The 20,603-nt window shown below is 39.5% G+C and overlaps 2 protein-coding genes across 3 annotated transcripts; both read right to left on the bottom strand.

Moving 5' to 3' along the window:
• Positions 1–232: 232 nt before the first annotated feature.
• smpdl3a (sphingomyelin phosphodiesterase acid like 3A) lies at positions 233–14,069 on the bottom strand. 2 transcript variants are annotated; one of them, XM_047574095.1, is made up of 8 exons: positions 13,804–14,069; positions 12,871–13,084; positions 9,257–9,401; positions 8,012–8,108; positions 6,702–6,865; positions 6,349–6,529; positions 5,775–5,899; positions 233–4,463 (listed from the first exon to the last, which is right to left on the bottom strand). In XM_047574095.1, the coding sequence occupies exons 1-8, from the start codon at positions 14,000–14,002 to the stop codon at positions 4,161–4,163; spliced, it is 1,428 nt and encodes a 475-aa protein (XP_047430051.1). In that variant the 5' UTR covers positions 14,003–14,069; the 3' UTR covers positions 233–4,160. The 2 variants fall into 2 exon arrangements, with proteins under 2 accessions (XP_047430051.1, XP_047430052.1); XM_047574096.1 differs by having other exon boundaries at positions 13,861–14,069.
• A 2,112-nt stretch (positions 14,070–16,181) lies between these two features.
• On the bottom strand, positions 16,182–17,598 carry LOC124999299 (fatty acid-binding protein, brain). The gene is made up of 4 exons (XM_047574153.1): positions 17,428–17,598; positions 17,161–17,333; positions 16,799–16,900; positions 16,182–16,477 (listed from the first exon to the last, which is right to left on the bottom strand). Exons 1-4 carry the CDS (start codon positions 17,498–17,500, stop codon positions 16,427–16,429), a joined length of 399 nt encoding a protein of 132 aa, XP_047430109.1. The 5' UTR covers positions 17,501–17,598; the 3' UTR covers positions 16,182–16,426.
• Positions 17,599–20,603: the final 3,005 nt, after the last annotated feature.

Genomic DNA, 20,603 nt, shown 5'->3' with positions numbered 1-20,603 from the left:
ACGTTGATTTAACTACTGTTGTAAAAACAAATGTTTTGACTCTAGTGATATCCCCAGACCAGAAAAAAAAAAAACAAAAACAAACAAAAAAAAACCTATTTAACATGTCGGCCAACTAATTAACAAAGGCCTGTGAGAGGTCAAAATCAGCAAACTGGAACATGGTATTAAGATCTCTACTGTTGTAAAAGAGCTTAATCAATTTCAGTTACACAGGAACAAGACACTCTTAGACTGTGTTTAATTATTTTTTTTATTAAGACTTAATTTAACCACAATTGGCAGTATCAACCTTAAAAAACAACAGCTGAGAGCTAAATTTGTAGTGTTTACAATCCTGAAGATGTAAAAAGCAGCTAGGTGAAATGAAAATACACTCAAACTCAGATTTCTGTCACTGAAAAGAGGCATTTCCTAGGCTATTATCCTGACCCTGATTATCTGAAGTACCTGTCTAACCCCAGGCATGATGTCAAGTTTAACCCTAAAACTAAATTTGAATAGGTTTGAGCCAAAAAAAGGTCCAGATAAATGACCCCACAAGTATTAAGCAAGAGTTTAGGCCTTCAAAAATAATTAAAACAAGATACTTATTGGCATAATGCATTTCCTAGTCCCTTACCATAACCATCTCAACTAGGTGCCTAACCCTAACCCTAACCCTAACCCTAACCCTAACCAAAATTGGAACATTTACAATAAAAAAAGAGTCTTAACTTTCAAAAAGCCTTGTATAGAAGTGTGGACTAGCCAAAATGTCCCCACTTCCCAAGAAAGACTTCATTTTGTTGGTTAAAAACTCACACCGGCCCTCAGTACCCAGCAAGTACAAGAACACACATACACACACACACACACAGATTCCTGCACCCCAGGAGAGGGCAGTTGGATGGCTATACTGTCCTGACAGTAATCCTCAGATTAACTGGTCGTGGGCCTCCACCAGTCAGCCAACAGTCGGCCAACAGTCAGACAGCCGGCCAAGTGGAACAAAAGCACAAACGTATGCAAACTTGAACATATGGGTCAGTCAGCCAAGCAGAGAGCCAGCCAGTCAGACATCATTCAAGAGGACAGACAGTTGACCAGCCAACCAGCCAGCCAGCCAGCCAATGATTGAGTTTCTAAAGGTATTCAGCTACTGGATCGCACTCTCCTTCACTTTTAGTTCTGTGACATTTTTTTGGATGGAAATTAGTGCCTATTTCAGCGAATACATTCATGATTTGTGTTCTTTGTAACACACTCTTATCTACATATTATATTTATTGTATTTTTTTCTGGCCAAGTCAAGTCGAAATTACATAAATAACCTGCACACCCATGGTGAAAGTCACAACAAGGAAGACATGATATAAAATATAAGTACAACAACTCAAGTATGGACAAATAAGGCACATAGCACATGGCTTACATGATGAAGCTGATGGTGAATTGTTTACTACTGCAGCTTTGTGAAAGTTTATGAAATTATTGCACAACAAGAGATTGTAGATTGTACATTTAATCCTGGTGGTAAAATGATAGGTTTAAATAAATTTTTTATGACAACTGTTAACCTCATGATGGCGTTAGAGGAAAAGACAGGGGATCACGCAAGTATGGCTTGGAATTTTAACTGAACTGTGCTAGCTTGAAATGTTTTTAACAACTATATTTTCTATACATTTGATTGCAGCCTTGCGAACGTTGAAATAAATGAATGTTAAGAGATCCACTGCTTCACAAACACAACAGGCCACAAATCTGCCTCATCTAACTGGCTGGTCAGTGGTTAAATAATTGCCAATAACGGTGACCTAAGACATGGATTCAACTCTAGTTACCGTGGCAATGGAGAGGACTCCATCGCCACCGACTCCGTCTCCACGGTTACGTTCTGTCAGGCAACGAGTAGAGAGAGGGAGGGAATAATAATGGCAAACAGGGGGCACATGAGGCAAAAGAGTTTAGAAAACACACAAAGTACAGATTCACGACCCAAAGACATTTTCTAAACTCCAGATATAAAATATATTTCAAGAATCTGACTGTGAAGAGTTTAAATATGTTTAGATCTTTAAAAATGGGGCTGTGTTTTTTCTGTGGTTAGGATCTCAATATCTAGAAGTTTAGACTTTTGTGGAAACGTGTCTTAACTTCATAAGTTGCACTGAAATAGATCTAAAAAAGTCTGGTTTATTTCAAATCTATCTTTCGGGGGAGGTGGTTCTCTGTTGTAGTCGGGCTTTTTGTGATGTGATGCATTATTACCTTAGAGGAAGAAAAGCTGCTAGAGAAGCTTTGAGAGAGGTGCAATCAACATTTGGGGGGTGGGAGGCGAATGGACAAAAGAGCTGGGAGGGTAGAGGGAGAGGAGAGGGGCAAATGCTTGACATGGTGGCTGAGAAACGAGAGGAGTTTCGGGAAAGTTTGAACAGGAGAAGAATGAGATCAGGAGGTGTTGGGTGGGAGGTGAAATTGAAATGAGGTCATTTGAGGTTAGAGGCTGAAAAAACGTTTTACTGTGACAGACCTGCAGTTAGGTTTCAATGAAGAACAACATCTCTTAATAAAGCAGCTCAGGAAAAAGTTAAATGTGGTCTCAGCATGTTTTTTTTTTTTTTTTTTTAATTCAGATTTTTAATAGAAAAATAAACAAGAAGCTTCAAATTGACAGTTTTTGTGTGATGTGTAACATGTGGTCCAGTTTATTTAGCAGCTTGTCAATGAAGTTCATTCACATTTTGCACATTTTAAATTTATTTCTGGTACAGTTGACTGTGCAAGTATACTGTTGGAATAACAATAATACCATGAGCCTAGAAAACAGCCTAGCATGAACTTAGTCAGGAGTCTCTCTGTTGGGAACTGATTATGCCTCAGCAAAGATCTGCCAGGCCAATTAGGTCATTTTGGGGCAGGGCTTTAAGCAGTGATGGACGGATGAGTAGCAGCAGTCGTACATGTCAAATCTCATTAGAGAATTATTGACGATTAATCAGCTTTGGCAGTGTTTAGACTCCTAATCTGTAAGTGTATGGGAGAAGAGGATTCATTTTTATGATAGACTGAGCTACAACTCAGTCTGCAGAGCATATTTCACTTGCATCAGTTCAGCATGAACATTTACATTGTGTGTGTAACCAAAAGCCACCATCAGTGGTTTCCCTCATACATTTAAGTATGTCCTTAAAACAGACAGAGAAGCTGAGGAGTCACTAGAGGATTTGAGACAATGAAAGGCAAGCAAGTGCATCTTGGCATCAACAATATGCGCATTTTTCTCAGGGTTTTATTTGTAAAATATCAATTTACTGGCGCTTGTCTTTGTGGCAGCATCTGAATGAGTTTGCAAATTATTGGGACACAGATTAAAGATGAAATAATTTTCTTTTTTTGATAAATATTTCAAAAGCAGCGGAGGTTTTGTGATCATATAGCAAATATATAACAATTCAAACTAGTCCCTGAGGAATACATAATTTTATTGCTTAACTTGGGTAGAATTTACTATGTACTGCTAGTGGCTTTCCGAGTCAATTTGATTCCAGATCGTAGTTTAATTGAATTTGATATCAGACATTCATTGTCCATTCTTTTATTTATTTTTTGTAACTGCTTGTCCCCTGGAGGGTTACAGGGGGGTCTGAAGCCTATCCCCAGCTGAGAGGTGGGGTACACCCTGGAGAGGTCTCTAGTCTATCACATGGCTATCAATTCAGATATTTCAGTTTTCAAAATAATTTTACCTAGTTATGAAAGAGAGTTTCACAAAACTAATCAAGGTGCATCTTTCATGTAGCTTTGATCTCAGAAGTTGGAGCTTCTATCATGTTTGGAACTCAACCTGGATTAAGCTTGTTGCTTAGACCGCAGCAAAGTTTCTCATGACAGGATCCAGGAAATTAGATTACACTTAAAAAAAAAAAGAAAAATCAATAACGGATCTCTCAAATTAAGATTGATTTGTTTTTTAAAACCCAGCCCTACTCTTCAACCTAAAAACCAGGGAGAAGATTTAATGTTTGAGGGTCCCTTTCATAATAGAAACATTATTGCCTTAATATTTGCGAGCTGCAGAAACAACAGAAACAAAGTGCATCATCTTCCCTTTTCTGATTCAAGCAAAGTAAAAAATACATCGGAGACAAATCCCGTAGTTTTGATCCCTGCTCATTCTACCATTTTCCCTTAGCACATTTGGAGTAGGACAGCTGGTCCAGGTAGAGCACCGCACACACCTGGCTGACCTTACAGTCTCCGTCACAGATGATACTGTTGTTGTAGCTGACCATGAAGTGACTGAAATATCGGTCAAAGGCTTTGGTCTGCGGCAGCCTGAAGCTCAGGCCCAGCTCAAGAAGGCGTTGAGGCTGCAGGTCAGTCAGTCCAAAAGCCTCAGTCATGATATATTCAAGCCTCCAGTCAGATCTTTGTTTCTCATTGGCTTCCGTCAGATTCAAATAGTACTGCCAGATATCCTTCAGAGGAGGAGAAAGGCAGCAAAAGGAGGGAGGGGGAGGGAGAGAGAGGAGAAAGAAAAAAGTCTTTGAGTCTATTCTGAATGCCAGAAACAGTTTTTGTGTTCTGATTGACGGCGTGATTAATCATCAACAAGGACTTCTTGCTTCTGTCTTCCAGCAGTGAGATAAAAGTGTTGGAGTGGCCATTTTAAGTCGTCCTTTCTGTACCTTTATTTTATTTTTCTATGTTGTGTCGTTTCATTGTGAAATAAAAAAAACACAGAAACCTCCTCATTGGTTTCTTTACCAAAATAGCAGCTCAGTCAAACTCCTGTCAGTCTATATTTACCAGTCCTACAAAGTTTATCTTGCCATGTGTCTGTTGTGAGTACAAGCACTGCTGCACAGTTGCAGAGAGAATACAAACAGATTTTCAGAGGTCGGTTGGTTGACACTTATCTTGTGGAACTGATCTGAGCCTTTGAGATGGTCAGTTGTTTGTAAGTTAGTAATAAGTCACACAGGAATCAAATTTGGCACTCCAGTGTGTACAGACAAAAAGATATTACATCTAACTTCCTCGGTGCACCCAAGGGCATCCCACAGGGATCAATACTGGGACCACTCCTATTCATTTATATTAATTATCACTTCAAAAATAAACACATCGTGTCCAGTTCTACGTTACACTTGAGGAATGAAGAGGACAAATGTGTCAAGATTGTAAGTTAAGATGATACTTTCCTGCATGTAAGATAGAGATTATGTCTGCTTTTAAGACATATAGGAAATGTAAATACTGCAGAGACTCTCAGTTATTCAGGACATGTTATATCAAAAACAAAGCTTAAATGGAGAGTTGACTGGTGGCTTGAGTACAATTAATGAGTACAGTTAATTATGCAAAGAAGCCCCCAACCAGGTATATCTGAATAACATCGTCTAATTCCAGGTGAGTATTGGGCTTAACAGACTCTAGTCGTGCGAGTTTCCGAATAATGAAAAAAAAAAAACTCACCATCAGTCCTTTCAAAGCCGTAAGGTAAAAAAAAAGACTTTGAATGGTGTGCACTGAACTCAGTCCCCTTATTCAAATGTTTGGGAGGAACACTGACTGTGAGCTAAACTTTTCCGACATACAAAACCTGTTGTGGCCACATGGCAGAAAATCAAACCCAGTGGAAAGTCTTTCCAAAATAGAGGAAGATGCTTTATAAGCAGATTGATATCAACAATTAGAGGAAGAGGGAGTGAAACTTTGGTAAAAACAGGACTATTCTCTCTTCACAAATGAGATATGACCTGATCATGTAGTGTGGAGCTTCTCACCAACAGAGCGTAGTCCTTGGAGCTGTACAGGTACATGCGGAAACCAGGGTTGTTAGAGAAGGGCTCCAGAACATTTTTGATTGGTGTAACAGCCGGTGACACGAAAAGAGAATTCACTGGTTTACCTGTAGAACAAAAAAGACATTTCTGGATCAAAACATTGAAGAGCCCGGGTCGGGAAGGTCAAGTCAACAGAAGCCAAACAGTCAAAGCCAAGTTCAGCAGGTCTTAAATAGGGCTGGGCATTGCTATTTTTCTTGATTCTATTTGAATCAGTTCAACACTGTTTAATTTAAATATATTTAAGATTTGCTCTAACCTCTAACCCTAACTATTCTTAAATCCAAGATGGTTCCACATCTTTACAGTTTTTTTGGCCTGACAAGGCTCTTGGAGTTAGAGTGTCCTTCATGTTTCGGATCTCACTCACACACGGACTAGTCTCGAAAGACTATAGATACAAAACCAGTCTTGCAAGAGATCTTGCAAATAAAGATCAATTTGAATCAGAAAAAAGTTTTTCCTTGAATCCAGGCCTATTAACAGACTTTAAAACAGACTGCTTGTCTGGTACCTTGTTGATCCAGCAGCACCATGATGCTATCTCGATGGGTGTGGCCATAGAAGTGGCCCGCGATGACATGACTGTACTTCCTGAAGATGGAGACCAGCCTCTCGTTGTGGCTCTCTCTTATAGCAGTAATGTTTCTGACAAAGGGTAAATACCCCACTGGTACGTGGGCTATGATGTACACCTAGAGACGGAAGAAAGGCCTCATTGAAGATACTAGGATTACTGGAAATGGGACCCTATTGTACACATCTTTTTGAATCAATTTGAGTCTTAATGATTGAATAAAAACATGCAGAACAGTAATGATGTTTACAAGTTTGGGGTTATATCCGTAGAAACAGAAGATTTTAAACCTTTTCCGATCTCTGGGCAGCTTTCTCCAGAGTCTTCTCCAACCACTCAAACTGTCCAGCAGGGTCCGTCATGTTGGTCGTGACTTTATTTGGACCGTAATAGAGGATAGTGTTGAGACTAATCAGCCGCAAACCAGGCTTGACCACTTGGGAGTAGAAGCCACCTGCAGGGAAGCACAAAATAAAGATGGGAGGATCACTGGATGGTCACCATTGAGCTTTGGTATTCCAACACATGAAATGCTGCAAATTAAAACTGCCGAAAATCTAAACAACTAGAGTCAGCAAGCGTATATAGAGAGGTAAATTAATGAAACAGTCGACTGACAGAACTTTTTATTGATATTTAAGTCATTTATCAAACTAAAATACCAAAAGCGACATCAACATTTCCAGGTACAGCTCCTCAAATGTGAGGATTGGGAACTTTCTATTAATGTTTATCAATGTAAATTGAGCATTTCTAGATTACGTTATTTACTTTCACAAAGCAAGCAATGTGCCCTATGTCCGATAGGGTTCAAGGTATATCCACTATTTCCCTTCGCCTTTTTATTGACTAAGAAATTAACAAAGAACAAAACTGGCTGACTTATGAATGATGATAAATGGTTGCAAAGGACTGGACAAATTACAATATAAGATTGTAAGATTTTATATTCAGACTAAGACTCTACAACGGGAAATGATACTTCCTGCTTCCTGGCACATATGAAAGTACACGCAAACCACTATTAAACCACTTGATAACTCATGCACGGTTTAGCCCAGAGCCTATGAAAACCCTAACACCATAGCCTGACATGCACCTCCCCAGAAATGTAAATATGCATCATTGCGACGCAGACCACAAGAGCTATGATTGTGTGTTTCCTCTTTAGTATTTCTGGTTGCTTCTCCATCTCCAGTTTTCGAATTGATCACCTTAACTTATAACATGTAAAAGGTCACTTATGAACAAAGGGCTGTGGTTTTCTCACTTCCTTATTTCTTTATGCAGGAAGATTAGAGTTTGATATGTGGCCTGCCTGTCATGTTTCTGAAGGCATCTGTTAGTTGTGATTAGTTGCTCATCAGTAGTGTTTTAAGTAGTAAGAAGGCAGGTGTGTATGTTTTAGCAAATGTATTACGTGCACAAGTAAATTAAAAATGCTGACTGGGATTGAAGCAAATTTGAAAATAAAAGAACTTAACTGAACCTAACTAATACACATGTTAGCATAAGCATTAGTAGAAGATGAGACGAGATATTTGAAAATACACATACTTCAAACATTTTCTGGTGGTGTGGGAGTGAGTAGCTAATGTACCTTGTGAGAGTGTGAGCAGAGCGTCAGACTGTAACCAGGGTTTCCACAGTTGGGCAACAGCTGAGTAGATGGCATTAGCGGAGTCTGGCATCTGGTCCTGTGAACAACAATGAGCACACCAGCAGCACATTACGCGCAACTTATTAATTTTCTTAAAGGGAATCGCTTAAACATTTAGACAATCTTGTACCTAGGTTTTGATATGAGAATGTTCATCATCCTGAACATTAGATCCCACTTTGGCATGCTGCCTGCTGTGATTCTCTCAAAACATGACAAAGGTCTTTTTGTCCTGCTACCTCAGAATCAGAATGCTTTTATTGTCACTGCATGCCCACGTGTCCCAACCCTAACCCTAAGACAAAAACAGTAACATAGAAAAAGTTCAACAGCCAGATTGAAGCTGTGGTGAAAACGAGCTTCTTCCACATAAGCAGCCGGCAAAAATAAAACCTGTTCCCCAAAGACAGCACTTTGAAACAGTAATCCACGTCTGGATTATTGTAACACACTTTATATGGGGGTTAACGGGGCCTCCATTGCACGTCTTTTAGCTGGCACAAGAAGGTTTGAGTGCATTTCACAGATTTTAGCTTCCTGTCCATTCTAGACTTCAATTTAAAATTCTTTTATTTGCTTTTAACTCCAAAACTGTTGAATGAACTGCCGCTGCACATTAGACAGGCTTCCTCACTGTCTAATTTTGAAGCTCTTCTTAAAACTCTCCCATTTTGCTTGGCTTTTCACACCATGTAGGTTGATGTGCACGGATCTTTTATCTGGGATAGACTGTCTATTTATTTATCATGTTTTTATCTTTAGTATTTTCATGTTTTTTTCATTTTGTGTTATTGTGTCTACTTCACTGTACAGCACTTTGGAAACCATTGTGTTTATTTAAAATTATGCTTTATGAATAAATTGGATTGGATGAATTACACCCCACCCACCTTCCCTGTGCCTATATGTAGGTTCCGCAACCATGAACTCTTACACTTCCTGCCTCATTCGTGTACACATTCCCACTCACTCATTATAAATATAAAGTGCTTAGCATAAATTGACATTGAAGATGGTTTTTCAGAGGGGGTGGGTAGAGGTGAAACAGGGTTCAGGGCAATGATGGCTGTTGGGCAAAATCTGTTCTTGAGTCTGTCTGTGGAAAGGATGTGTGATGTCTTTGACAATGCCACAGGCCCTGCTGCGGCATCTGAATTGGTAAATGTCCCACAGAAGTGGCTGTACCTGCGGCCAGTAGTCATGGTTCCCCAGTGCAGGATAGACTGTCAGGTTGGGGAAGTGCTGTCTGATGGTCTGGGTCATGTTAGCAATCACCCGGATCACCAAGTCCGTAGAGAGCTCGTCTGGAGGGACGTGAGGCGGGCTGTCGCTGTGAGGGGGGAAATAAAATCCAGCATTATTAGGTGAATATTATTGTAAGTTGTGTTTAGTTTATTAGTTCAATGGCCATCCTTTAAATGGGAAAGTGTCACTGCAGCAATGAATGGGATTCACAGATCAATGGCAAAGTTTAAAGTGTTATTCTTAGCTGTTTATTTCTTTTAAGACAGTTGATGTTTGGTAATTTTGAGGGTTTTCCTAAATCTGTTTCTATACATGGCTGTAGACTTCAACCAGAAAAAAGGTGGATTTGACAAAAATGACTACACTGAGAACTTCAGCATTTCTAAAACTCAATGACTTTGCATTCAAGAACTCAAATGTCACACCCAGTCTCAGTTAAAGGATAATTTAAGTTATTCATAGCACATAATGACATCAACCAAGTACTCAAATGGTCAAACCACACCGGTCTCATTTTAGTTTTAACCTTCCAGACTTATTTTAATCCATGCACAACTTTATTTTCCTGTGCACATTTCTTTTTTTGTGCAGTAACTTTTGGTTTTTACCTTAAAATAAATTTGCCTAAATGACCAAGCTAAGCTGTAGTCAATGCAGCCCATCTGACCTGCTGACTGCTTACATTTTTTGCACCAAAATGCTTTTGAAACCACAATAAACCAAGTTTACGCAATAAGAACTAGGAAGTCTGAAAGACTGGGAAATTCATAGTAGAGTAGTTCCGCAGCTGCTCTTTACAGATGACTAAACCTTTAAATGTCAAGTGCTCAGTCACGAGTCTACCAGTCAACCAGACCAGCAGACATCAGAGAAATACCCTGATTTACAAACGGTCCCATCCAACAAGTTCAATTTGAACAATACCGGCAATGGAATTCCCCCACTTAAGAGTGAAAAAGCAAACTCATGCCACAAAGCCCAGAAACAATAGAATGAAGCAAATAAATAAATAAATAAAGTTGTAACTTAATCCTCCACCACGGGGAGTCTTTCTAGTTTCTAGTGGAAAGCCGTTCTCTTAATAAGCCCATGAATTCCTGGCTTAGCTGATTAGCGGCAGATTAATAAGAGAGCTGAATGGGACGTGCTTCCTCCGAGACTTGACGCTTACATGTACTTATTGTGTGTCGTTGTCACAGTAGAGAACTCATCGATATATATTTTTATCCACTGCGCACCATTAATCATGTGTCCTTTTATATCTGTATTGACTCTGAAACACGTTAAAAGCTGAAAGAATACATAACACGCGGAACACAGAATTAAGACTGAACTTACTACTGATGGTGTGAACTTTTACTGCAGTCTAATATCATACGGCGTTGTAATGAACCTTTGATGCAGTCACGGGAAAACCACAAGAGAGATCTTTAAAGAAGTTTGTGGGTTTTCATATTCAGCATGAGTCAGTAAATAAAAGAGGAAGTGAAACTGCAGCTCGCAGACGGACGCACACACACAATGTTATTGATTCCAGGAAATGCAACGACAGCGAGTGTAAACACATCTCTGTGGGTATTAAGATGCAAAAAAAACAAGTGGTCAGCTTTAAGAACAGGAGGGACGACAACGCCATTAAAAATATATAACTATAAATAACTATTGTAACTATAAATTATAATTGCGAGTTTTCATGTTCACCATGAGAGAGATGATACAGCAGGAAGCGATTCTTCTGCTCGCTGATAGAGACAAACACACACACACACACACACACACACCGCTATTTCGCACAGGAAACCACCACCCTGAACATTACAAAAACGGCAGCGTCACACCTTTATTTAAGACCCGCGGAGATTGACACTTGCAGGTTGTCTGAGCCACTTGTGACCACATTCCTTGAGTAGCATGAACTCACAACGTGTTCCAGGCCACATCGACAGGCCACCTACTCACCCGACGAGTATGAGTGGGTGAGCCCGGAAATGACAAAGGCCTTCTAAGTTTTACGTGTATGTAGCACAGACAGCCTTTGACCGATCTCTCTGATCACACCTCGTTCCTTTAAAAGCGCCAACACACAATTGGTTGCGGCCACCTTCCTACCTACATTACCCATAATTCATCTCGAATGTGAGATGTTTGTTGATACATTCAGGTGTGTCATGCAACTAACTAGTTCGGGAGGTTTGCTAAGCTCACTTGTTTCCCAAACCTCTTCAGCTTCAGAAACCTCAGACTCACATGACTTAAATTAGTTCCTTTAAATTAGAAGTAGGAAGTGGAAAAACTCCTCAGAGTCAAACTGGCGCTGTGACCAAGTGGTGAAAATCTAAGCTCAGTCTGAAAACATTTCGACAGTCTTGTGCAAATGTAATGCTACTGCACCGATCAGACATGACATTATGACCACCAACCTCCTGACATTGTGTGGGCGCCTCCAATACAGTTGTGAATAAGTCAGAATTTGACTTTTTGAATGTGCTCCTTGACCCAGTTTACATGCAACAGAGAAAATCGAATAACTGATGGGAACATGTCCTCCTCCTCCTCCACACCAGGTGGCGATATGTGTTTTGACAGCAGGTTAAGAAGGCCCCCCTTCTTCTTCATGAAGCAGACCGGCATTTCAAACAACAACCAGATGGATAATAGTTCATCTTTTTTTAATCTCTTAATACGTAATGTTGTACATATGGTGCAGATAAGATGGCACTATCCCTCAGGTGGTTCTTCTACCGGCTCTGTTTACCTTCTTCTTCTTTGACCGGCTTTCTTGGATGTTTTTGTTCCGGGGTCACACGCCAGCGCAGCGGTTGTGGAGCATGCACACATGCGTTGTCCAGTTAAAAACTTAATTAAACCTATGTTGAACAGAGAATGGACATGGGCCTTCTAAGGGGCCTCTGGGGATCATCCCACAGATACTTGATCAGTTTGGGATCTTGTGAATTTGGAGGCCAGATCAACACCTTGTGCTGTTCTTCATGTTTTTGTTTTTGAGTTGTTCCTAAAGCGGTTTTTGTGTTTTTGTGTGTGGGCTAGGGTTAGGGTTGGGTTAGGGTTAAGTGCTACATGTCTAAGTAACATCAACACGTATGAAGGCCAGGTACAAAAGTTCCCCAGCAGAACACTGAACTGTCACAAGATGTTTTAAATGTTATTTACTAGTCAGTGGTCATAATGTTGTGGCTGATTTTGGGTACAAGAATACTAACATTTGCTTATTAGTACTAAACCCAAAGTATAGCTGAAGGGTTCTTATTATCATCATGGATCCTGTTACAAGCATTAACATCTGAGTCACATAAAATGGTATTTTCAAAATGAGTGTTACCATCAAATGACTGTGAATAGTCCACTTCACAGAAACTTAAAAAAATACAGAACACTTCACTTCCCCACTCATGTACAAAAAAAACTCTCCACTGCTACTACCGTGAGGAAGGAACCAGATGTGAAACCACTGAAAACCACTGCTGCTGTTTCTATGAGCTGATCGTTCAGGGTTAGAAGTACTGAGGCCTTTTTTAAATTTTTTTTTTACCGACCCGGTCCAGACGATGAAGTCCTGCTCCTGTGTGAGCGGCGCCATGTGAGCGAAGGCCGACTGGATGAGGCGGTAGGGAGAGTCACACAGGAAGTCCCCGAACAGGCCGGCCTTGGTGGCGGGGGCTCCTTTGGAGGAGAAGCACACCTTGGTGGGGTCCGGGGCCAAGTGGTAGGAGGGATCCAGGTGGAGGTCGGTGATGTGCCAGAACCGGCCTGGAAAGGACGGAGGCAGATGAAGAAATGAAGAAACCTATGATATAGTTTTTAACTGTGGCATAAAAATAAGCTTTAAACACTGGAAAATGTCTAAATGATCTGTTACTCAAATTATATAGGATTGATACATACTTGTCACACTAATCTTATGTATGTTTTCATGTTCATTTGCATTTTAAGAATTTTTTTATTTAATCCAAGTTCTCCTTTTGCTTGACCACTGTATCGCGAGATAAAGACGGAAGTGTATTTAAATGTTTATGTCGCAGCTCAGTTAAATTTTGTGATAGTTTTAAGTCTTATTAAATGCAATGTAATAAAAAATAGCCATAAAATTGTTTAGTAATCCAAATATTACTTGAACCTGTCTCTCATTAGACCATTTAAATCGCATTTAAGAGTGCGGCTCGCCGAGGGTGACGTTCTTGCCTGAACTCCGTTTAAAAATCTCAAAATTCCAAACATTTTAGCAAAGAGCAAAGGACGTATAACTTCTATAGCAAATTTCATCACCTAATATAAACCCATACAGTGTTATCCTGAATTCGGCTTGCATTACATCAACACAGCTGCGATAAATTTAAGGAAATGCCCACTTGTTTTGCTAAATCACGAACAGCCCATAAAACATTTCGAATTAGATCAACTTTAGGATGTTAATTCTGCACATTTTCGCCCGTGCACACGTTCGGATAGAAACACAGTGCATAGATAACCTGGTAGGGGGTCATGTTTGATCTCTTGAGCAGTTAAGTTCCGGGTTTTGGGCTCACCTGTCCCCGGCAGGTAGCTGCTGCTTCCAGTCGGTGCTGCTGAAAGTGGAGCAACGAACAACAAGAACAGGAGACACAGGAGCTGCTCCATGTTGACAGCGTTAAAGCAGACAGCACGGTGTGTCACATAGCCTATAAACATAAAATAAAGCGACTTCCCGCAGTGGGTCACTTCTTCTCAGAAGTAAACAGGAAGTAGAGCGACTACCTGGTCACGTGACTGGAGCTGGGCGGAGGAAGCGATGAAAATGAAACATGGAAGTCTGTAGCAGTTTATTTCTCATTTGAGATATTTGAGCTGTAGATATGTGCTGGGATGTAACTCTGTGCTTTTGCTGCTTTAAATTTCTCCAATGCAAAATACTTTCTAATTTATTTTACTCATTTATTAAGTCTTTGTTTGCATTTTATCATTAAATCCGTACATATTTATATACATTATTATTATTGTAACTATTGCTTGTCTTTATCCGTTTTTAACGGTCTATTAATCTTTCAGTTTTTAGCTCCAGTTTTTGTTTTTGTTTGTTTGTTTCCTCGTGGGGGCCCATTTTGTGAAGCACTTTGTGGTGTGTTTGCATTGCAAAATAGAAGAATTTCATTGAACAGGGAAACAAAACACTCGAATCTTAACTTTAATTCACATTCATCCAGACTTTACATACTGAGCGCGACCATCTTACACGAGCATCTCCACCGACTAAACAATCACATCTAAAATATTATCTTTAAGCATTAGTTAAAGGATTGCAAGTATTTCATACCGCAGCATTGATACTTTTGGATTAATCAACATCACATCGTTCTGATATCGTTGGGCCAAGTAATGTTGTCAGATCATATTTCTGAGGATGAGCTGTGCAAGAAAACCAGACTTCATTTTAAATGTCCTAACACATATCTCTCGAAACCTGTAGACTCCAACATCAGGAGTCACCTCATTTGACACACAAGTATACATTCCAGTATGTACTCTAACAGTACACGGTTTAACAAACATCAGAGAAACTGTAAAACTATTCAAATATTCAGGTTGCCTCTAAAAAGGCAACCTCTTGGAGCTCCGGGCCAGCAGGGGGCCTCGGAGAGTGGAAAAACTTTAAACTAAAGCAGTGGAAACGTGACCCATGTGAGTACTGACTTTTTAAGTTGTGAGCAGCATTTTGTGTTTCTAGTTACCTGTTGGTTGTAAGTCTGATAAGCACACCGTTGTAGCTCAGTTTTTGGTCTCTACTATCTCCTTAGGGAAATATCGGACACTTCATTCATTCTTTAGCTAGTGATCGATGATTTCCTAAGATGAAAACAGAGGAAACGAACCAAAACAGCTGAACCGTGAGATTCAGATGATAACTCTCTGATGGTCAACCAGTTTCATACTACTATTCAGTGCCCATTTAACTGCGGGTAATTCACTTTATTCAGAATGTTTCAAGTATTTCACTGAGATCTGTGGATTATGTAGTAACAGAAGTACAGAAACACTGTTACTGGAAAGAAGGCAGCTGAAACCTCAAACACATGCATGGCCAGATTCCACGAGAGGAGAGTTAAGTGATGAAACACGCTTGGGTGAATTGACCCTTCAAGAGCATTTGAATTAATTCAGCCTCAAAGCAAGGACTGAAGTCATCTGAGGGTTTAAAATCGGAAGAAATCACATGAAGGTGCTGAAAACAAGCAAGCCGTGTCGACTGGGGATAATTTATGGTGTTAAGCACACAAGACACTTCAGCCAAATGTTTCTTTACAGTGTAATTCATGTAAATTGGACTGCACATTTTTCTAAATTTAACTTCTACCTCATTCTTATTTTGTTTTATACTTGGGTCTATATCTTGTTCATATAGGTTATAGACTCCTTGGACAAAATCATTTCCATGCAGGGATCAGTAAATCAGCTACACGAACATCTCCACCAGCCTGTGAATGAATGCGGCCGCTTCATTACATCTTCTGATTTTAAAGCTGAGCTGCAAAATGACTAGACTGATTCTGCACAGCCTTTCTTGTAATTGAACGGCCATGTCTTCTTTTATTGTGCGAAAAAGGCCTCTTGTGATCACACAAAACCTTTTCTATATCTTACATTAACACACAGTCTGTACAGTTCCCTTTCTCTATTAGATGGCTTCTTTATTATTTAAATCCAACAGAGAAATTCTTTGTGTGCATGAATGTGATTCTGTTTCGGAAATTAATACATTTCAGTGTCCCTTTATTGACTCATGCAGAAAAAAAGGCTTCCCCATTCCCCTCCTCTGCAGAAAGGTCAGAGGTCTGGGATCAACCCAACAAAGGAAGAGACAGAAGAAGATTTATTCTCTGTGTTATTTTTTAAATTTTATTTATTCATCTGATGTTTCACACAGGGTTGCAAAGACGATCCATCCACCGTGACAGAAATGTATTCATATAAAAAAAAAAAAAATTCTTACAAAACATGTGCAGCTTGCAGGCCTTGTACATGTGGAGCAGGATGAAGTGCAAAGAGAAGCATACAGTCAAACAATAATTAAAAAATCAACACTTCATGGCCGGTTTGGGACGGTGTCCGTCGGGGCGCTCATGCCTTCTCGTAGGTACGCACTGCATGGATATCTTCAAAGGTCAAATTCTGCAGGGGTGGGGGGAGAACAAGCTGGTTACCGTGGTTTCCTAACCCCTTAAGCCGTACCAACAAAACATCAACTAATATGAACAAACGTGTGAAAAAAGGCATTTAACGATTTAAAAAGTGTTTTGAATTCATGGACTTATTTTTAAAGAAACTGATCTGAGAATTATTTTCCTGGTGATAGAACCGAACATCTTCCACACAAACATGGCTACACCAAACCTTTTATGCTCTTTCATTAAATATATACACTATTTAAGTCATGCATGGCGATGCAGTCACAGGGGCGGGTGTAATGATGGAGTGTTTGCACGATCTTACCATGATCATCTTGCCGTCCTTGATTTCTCTGACGAACTTGGTCTCTTTGCCGTCCCACTTCTGGACGTGCACCAGCTTATCTCCATCCAGAGACACTGTGGACTGAAAGAAGGAAAAATTAAATAAAAGTGAATTCCTTTCACAAAGGAAGTGAAAAATGCATCAAAGGATCAAAAGAGCAAAACCACACTCTTATATTGTAGAAAAAACACGTTCTACTTGACACACAAACAAATGAATTCCAGTAAGAATGTCATATTTTAGACTATTTGATTTTAAGCACAGTTAAACACTTTAAACGTGGATTTTGCAGGTGCATTTTTAACTTTTTCATCCTTGGCAAGCAAAGCAAAAGTTCTCACTTTGCAGGTTCTGTCGTCCGCGGTGGTTTCGTCAAACTCCTCTCCCAGCTTGAAGGAGATCTCCGTGTTCTTGAAGGTGCTCTGGGTGCGGATCACCACCTTGTCTCCCTCCTGGCTGATGATCAGAGTCGGTTTGGTCACATTACCGACCTGCCTGGTGGCAAAGCCCACACCTGAGCAAGGCGCAGAGGTGGAATGGGATTGTTAATTGAAGTTACTTTTCTTTTTCTTTTGACAGCAAATCAAGCCAAAGATGCTGACACTCACCCAGCGCTTTCATGTAGTCATCGAAATTCTCACTGTCAACCAGTTTCCAAGTGGCACAGAAGGCGTCGACCATGGTGAAAGCTTTCGGGTGAGTCCAAGTTATCTCCAAAGGACACTGAGCAAGCTGCAGCTTCTACAAGTTTACCCCCTCATGTTATTATTCTGCCTCTTATTATTATGCACTCCGGTGGGCGGCACCAAGGTTTCCATTGGCTCAGGAGATTTTCCCCGATTTGCTATTGGGTGTTTGAACTGGGTCATGCTTTCAGAGAGTTAGGGAGGAAAAAAAAGAGCCAAATTAGCCCATTTGTATGCCTAATGATGTAATTACTCTCATTCATGGATGTCCGTTGGGCTTTTTGGCGAGGTGGTGCCGGCTGTATCCTATAGTGGATGATAATAAAGAACGAAAATCTAGATCTAAAATCTCTCAGTGTTGCATCTCATGGAAATGACTGTAAAGTAGAATATGTTTGTGTGTATATGTGTTTGTGGTGAATGCCAGTGCAGCTTTTGACACCAGCTCTGCTCTTTTCTCGACCAGTTAGTGAATCTTAGGAGCTAATCCACATTTATCTTTCAGTTGATTTCCTCATCTTAATCGTCCCGTGGTGCAGAGAGTCCTGCTTGTGTCTGGAATGTGTCCTGTTGGGGGTTGTGATTTCACCAGTGAAGCAGAATCAGTTTGTTTGACAGCCCTTTGTCCTTAACTGCATTAACAGCCCCCCAACTGCAATTTCTTCATGCTCAACACACACACTAATTACTCTGACTAAATGCCTGTGAATGTTGTGTGTTTGTGTTAATTCATGTGTTTAAGTGTGTCTTTCTCACACTAAGTAAATGTATATTTGTGGAATTTGTTATGTCTGCTCTGAAATGTGAAGATTTTGCGTCAAAGGTAAAAACTTTGGGTTATTTCGGCCGAATAGTTGCAGCCGTCTTGGTCCTGACATACTCATTCATTCTCTAAAATCTGCACTGTGATTATAATCATCAATGTGACGTCATGTTGTCGTTGTGAATGCTTTGATACTGATGACAAGCTATGTTACACAATGAACTTTTGTATGGGATAACGCAAGATTTCTGTCAGAGAGAGTAAGTACAGAGGACCGGTGTCAGTTTTAACAAATAAAGTGAGGTCTTCTTTGGGAAGTAAGGACAGTTTGGAAGTTTCTCACTTCTATACAAGGTGCTTTGAGGCTTACGATTCTTTTTTATCATAAATGCTTAGGTTAGGGTTGGGGTTGTGCAGTATCAGGTCTATGAGACATGGGTTCATTAAGGGAGTAGAGACTCCCTCTAGTGGTGGAGAGTGTTCATAGGGAGGTCAGACAGACTCTATACTGTCCTCTTTAGACTTTGTCCTCACATGGACACAATATTTTAGCATCTGTTTCATAAAATAGATGCAAATGTATTTCCTTCTGTGGTTCAACACATTTTATGTAAAATAATTATCCAGGATTTCGTGTTTTCAGACCTGTGACATACTCTGATGTAAATAATGATCTAATACATTTAAATTAAAATGTCTCCCAGTCGTAATAATTTTGTCACATGATTCATTTATTGGTTTATGTTTTCATGCAGCTTTCACCTTAGTCATGAATCCACTAAACGTTGGAGAATACTCAGGTGGTTTTATTCCATGAAAGAGGTGAAACGGGTGACATTATCAACTACAGGTGAAATATTTAAGCTGTCTGGTCTTCAGTATTTTTAACAATGAGGTCAAGAGTAGAAAGGTTGTGGACGTTGGCTAAAACAATGTACCACAGAATTGTGTGATCATGTTACACATCATGTTATAACCAGTTAAAACAACAGGTGTGACTATTTGCTGCCATTAAAAAAAACTTAAAAAGGTTTCAGAACAATATCCTGACTGAACATTGACATAAACCAGTGAGTGTTACTGGATCAACATATTTGTCCCTGATCTTAACCGGAGTGGAAATAATTGAGAATTTCATTTTTTTTTTTTTTATTATTCAAAATTTATTTGTGATTTTATGTACATTGGGTGAATCATACCATATATAACAAAATAAATGTACAATTTATATTAACATGTTGTAAACAAGTTCACTACAAAGATATAAAAAATAAGAATAAAACAAATGGGGTCAAAATTGACCCTGGAGGACGAAAGGTGTGAAGACAACACGAAGGCAGATGAAAGTTTGTGTTGTGGTCTACAACACAAACTGGAAATGCATCATCGATAAATGCTTTATTTTCTAGGAGTCATATAAACGTGAGCAGCGGCAAAGAAGTGTTGTATATTGATGTGCTGAAGAAAGAAGTCTTATATTCTTGGTTCCCATTTTCCTATAAATTTACCTTTTTTAAACAAAAATCGAAATGTTCCAAAGTCCCCCTGGGCCCAGGAGTTCTCTCTCTTTCTTTTTTTTTATCCTATTTTTACTTTAAGCCAATTCCTATTAAGCCAATAAAGCCAATTTTCACACAGCAGCTAAAATAAATATGTCTTACTAGTTGCAGCGGTAAAGGGCCCACTTAGTCCACTTAACTTTGCACGATGTGACTTTTAGTGCAACATGTTACTAATTAGGCTTTTCTACTCTTATTTCTTCTATTCCTTTTCTATTCTCTTCTTCACCTTTTCCCTATTTGTAGGCCTACTCTTATTTCCTTTTATTCCTTATTCCTAACTTCTCTTTTTCTTATCTTCTTATTTCCTTTAAATCTAAATCTTTTGCCCCCTTTTTGCGTTTCCAGCAACACAATTAAAACCTCATATTTAGAAATTGAGAACGATGAATAACTTCCATCAGCAGCACAACAACCACCCCACAAAGAGTCTTTAACTGTGTGACCCAACAGCAACACAGAAAAACACAAAATTGTTGTATGTGGATGTGCTGAAGAAAGAAGTGATCACCGCTGACAAGTCTTATCTTGCATTTAAAAAGGTTTATTTACAAGAACTTTATACACACTTCACAAACCCCAAACACACGAAAGGGACAAAAGAGAAAAACAAGAAGATAATACACTACAGAAGAATCAGTTACAGATAACATTAAGATTTTAAGCCCAGTAAAGTCAAACATTCAAGATTAAAAATATTAAAGACAGTAAATGTTCTACATAAATACTATCAGAAATATTTCTTGTTGGTTGAAGCTGAGATCAAACAGTGTTGA

The sequence above is a fragment of the Mugil cephalus genome, chromosome 21 (assembly GCF_022458985.1).
Source record: "Mugil cephalus isolate CIBA_MC_2020 chromosome 21, CIBA_Mcephalus_1.1, whole genome shotgun sequence".
NCBI classification, from domain to species: Eukaryota; Metazoa; Chordata; class Actinopteri; order Mugiliformes; family Mugilidae; genus Mugil; species Mugil cephalus.
Note: the sequence above shows the minus strand (reverse complement) of the source record. Positions and strands in the feature narration are given on the sequence as shown.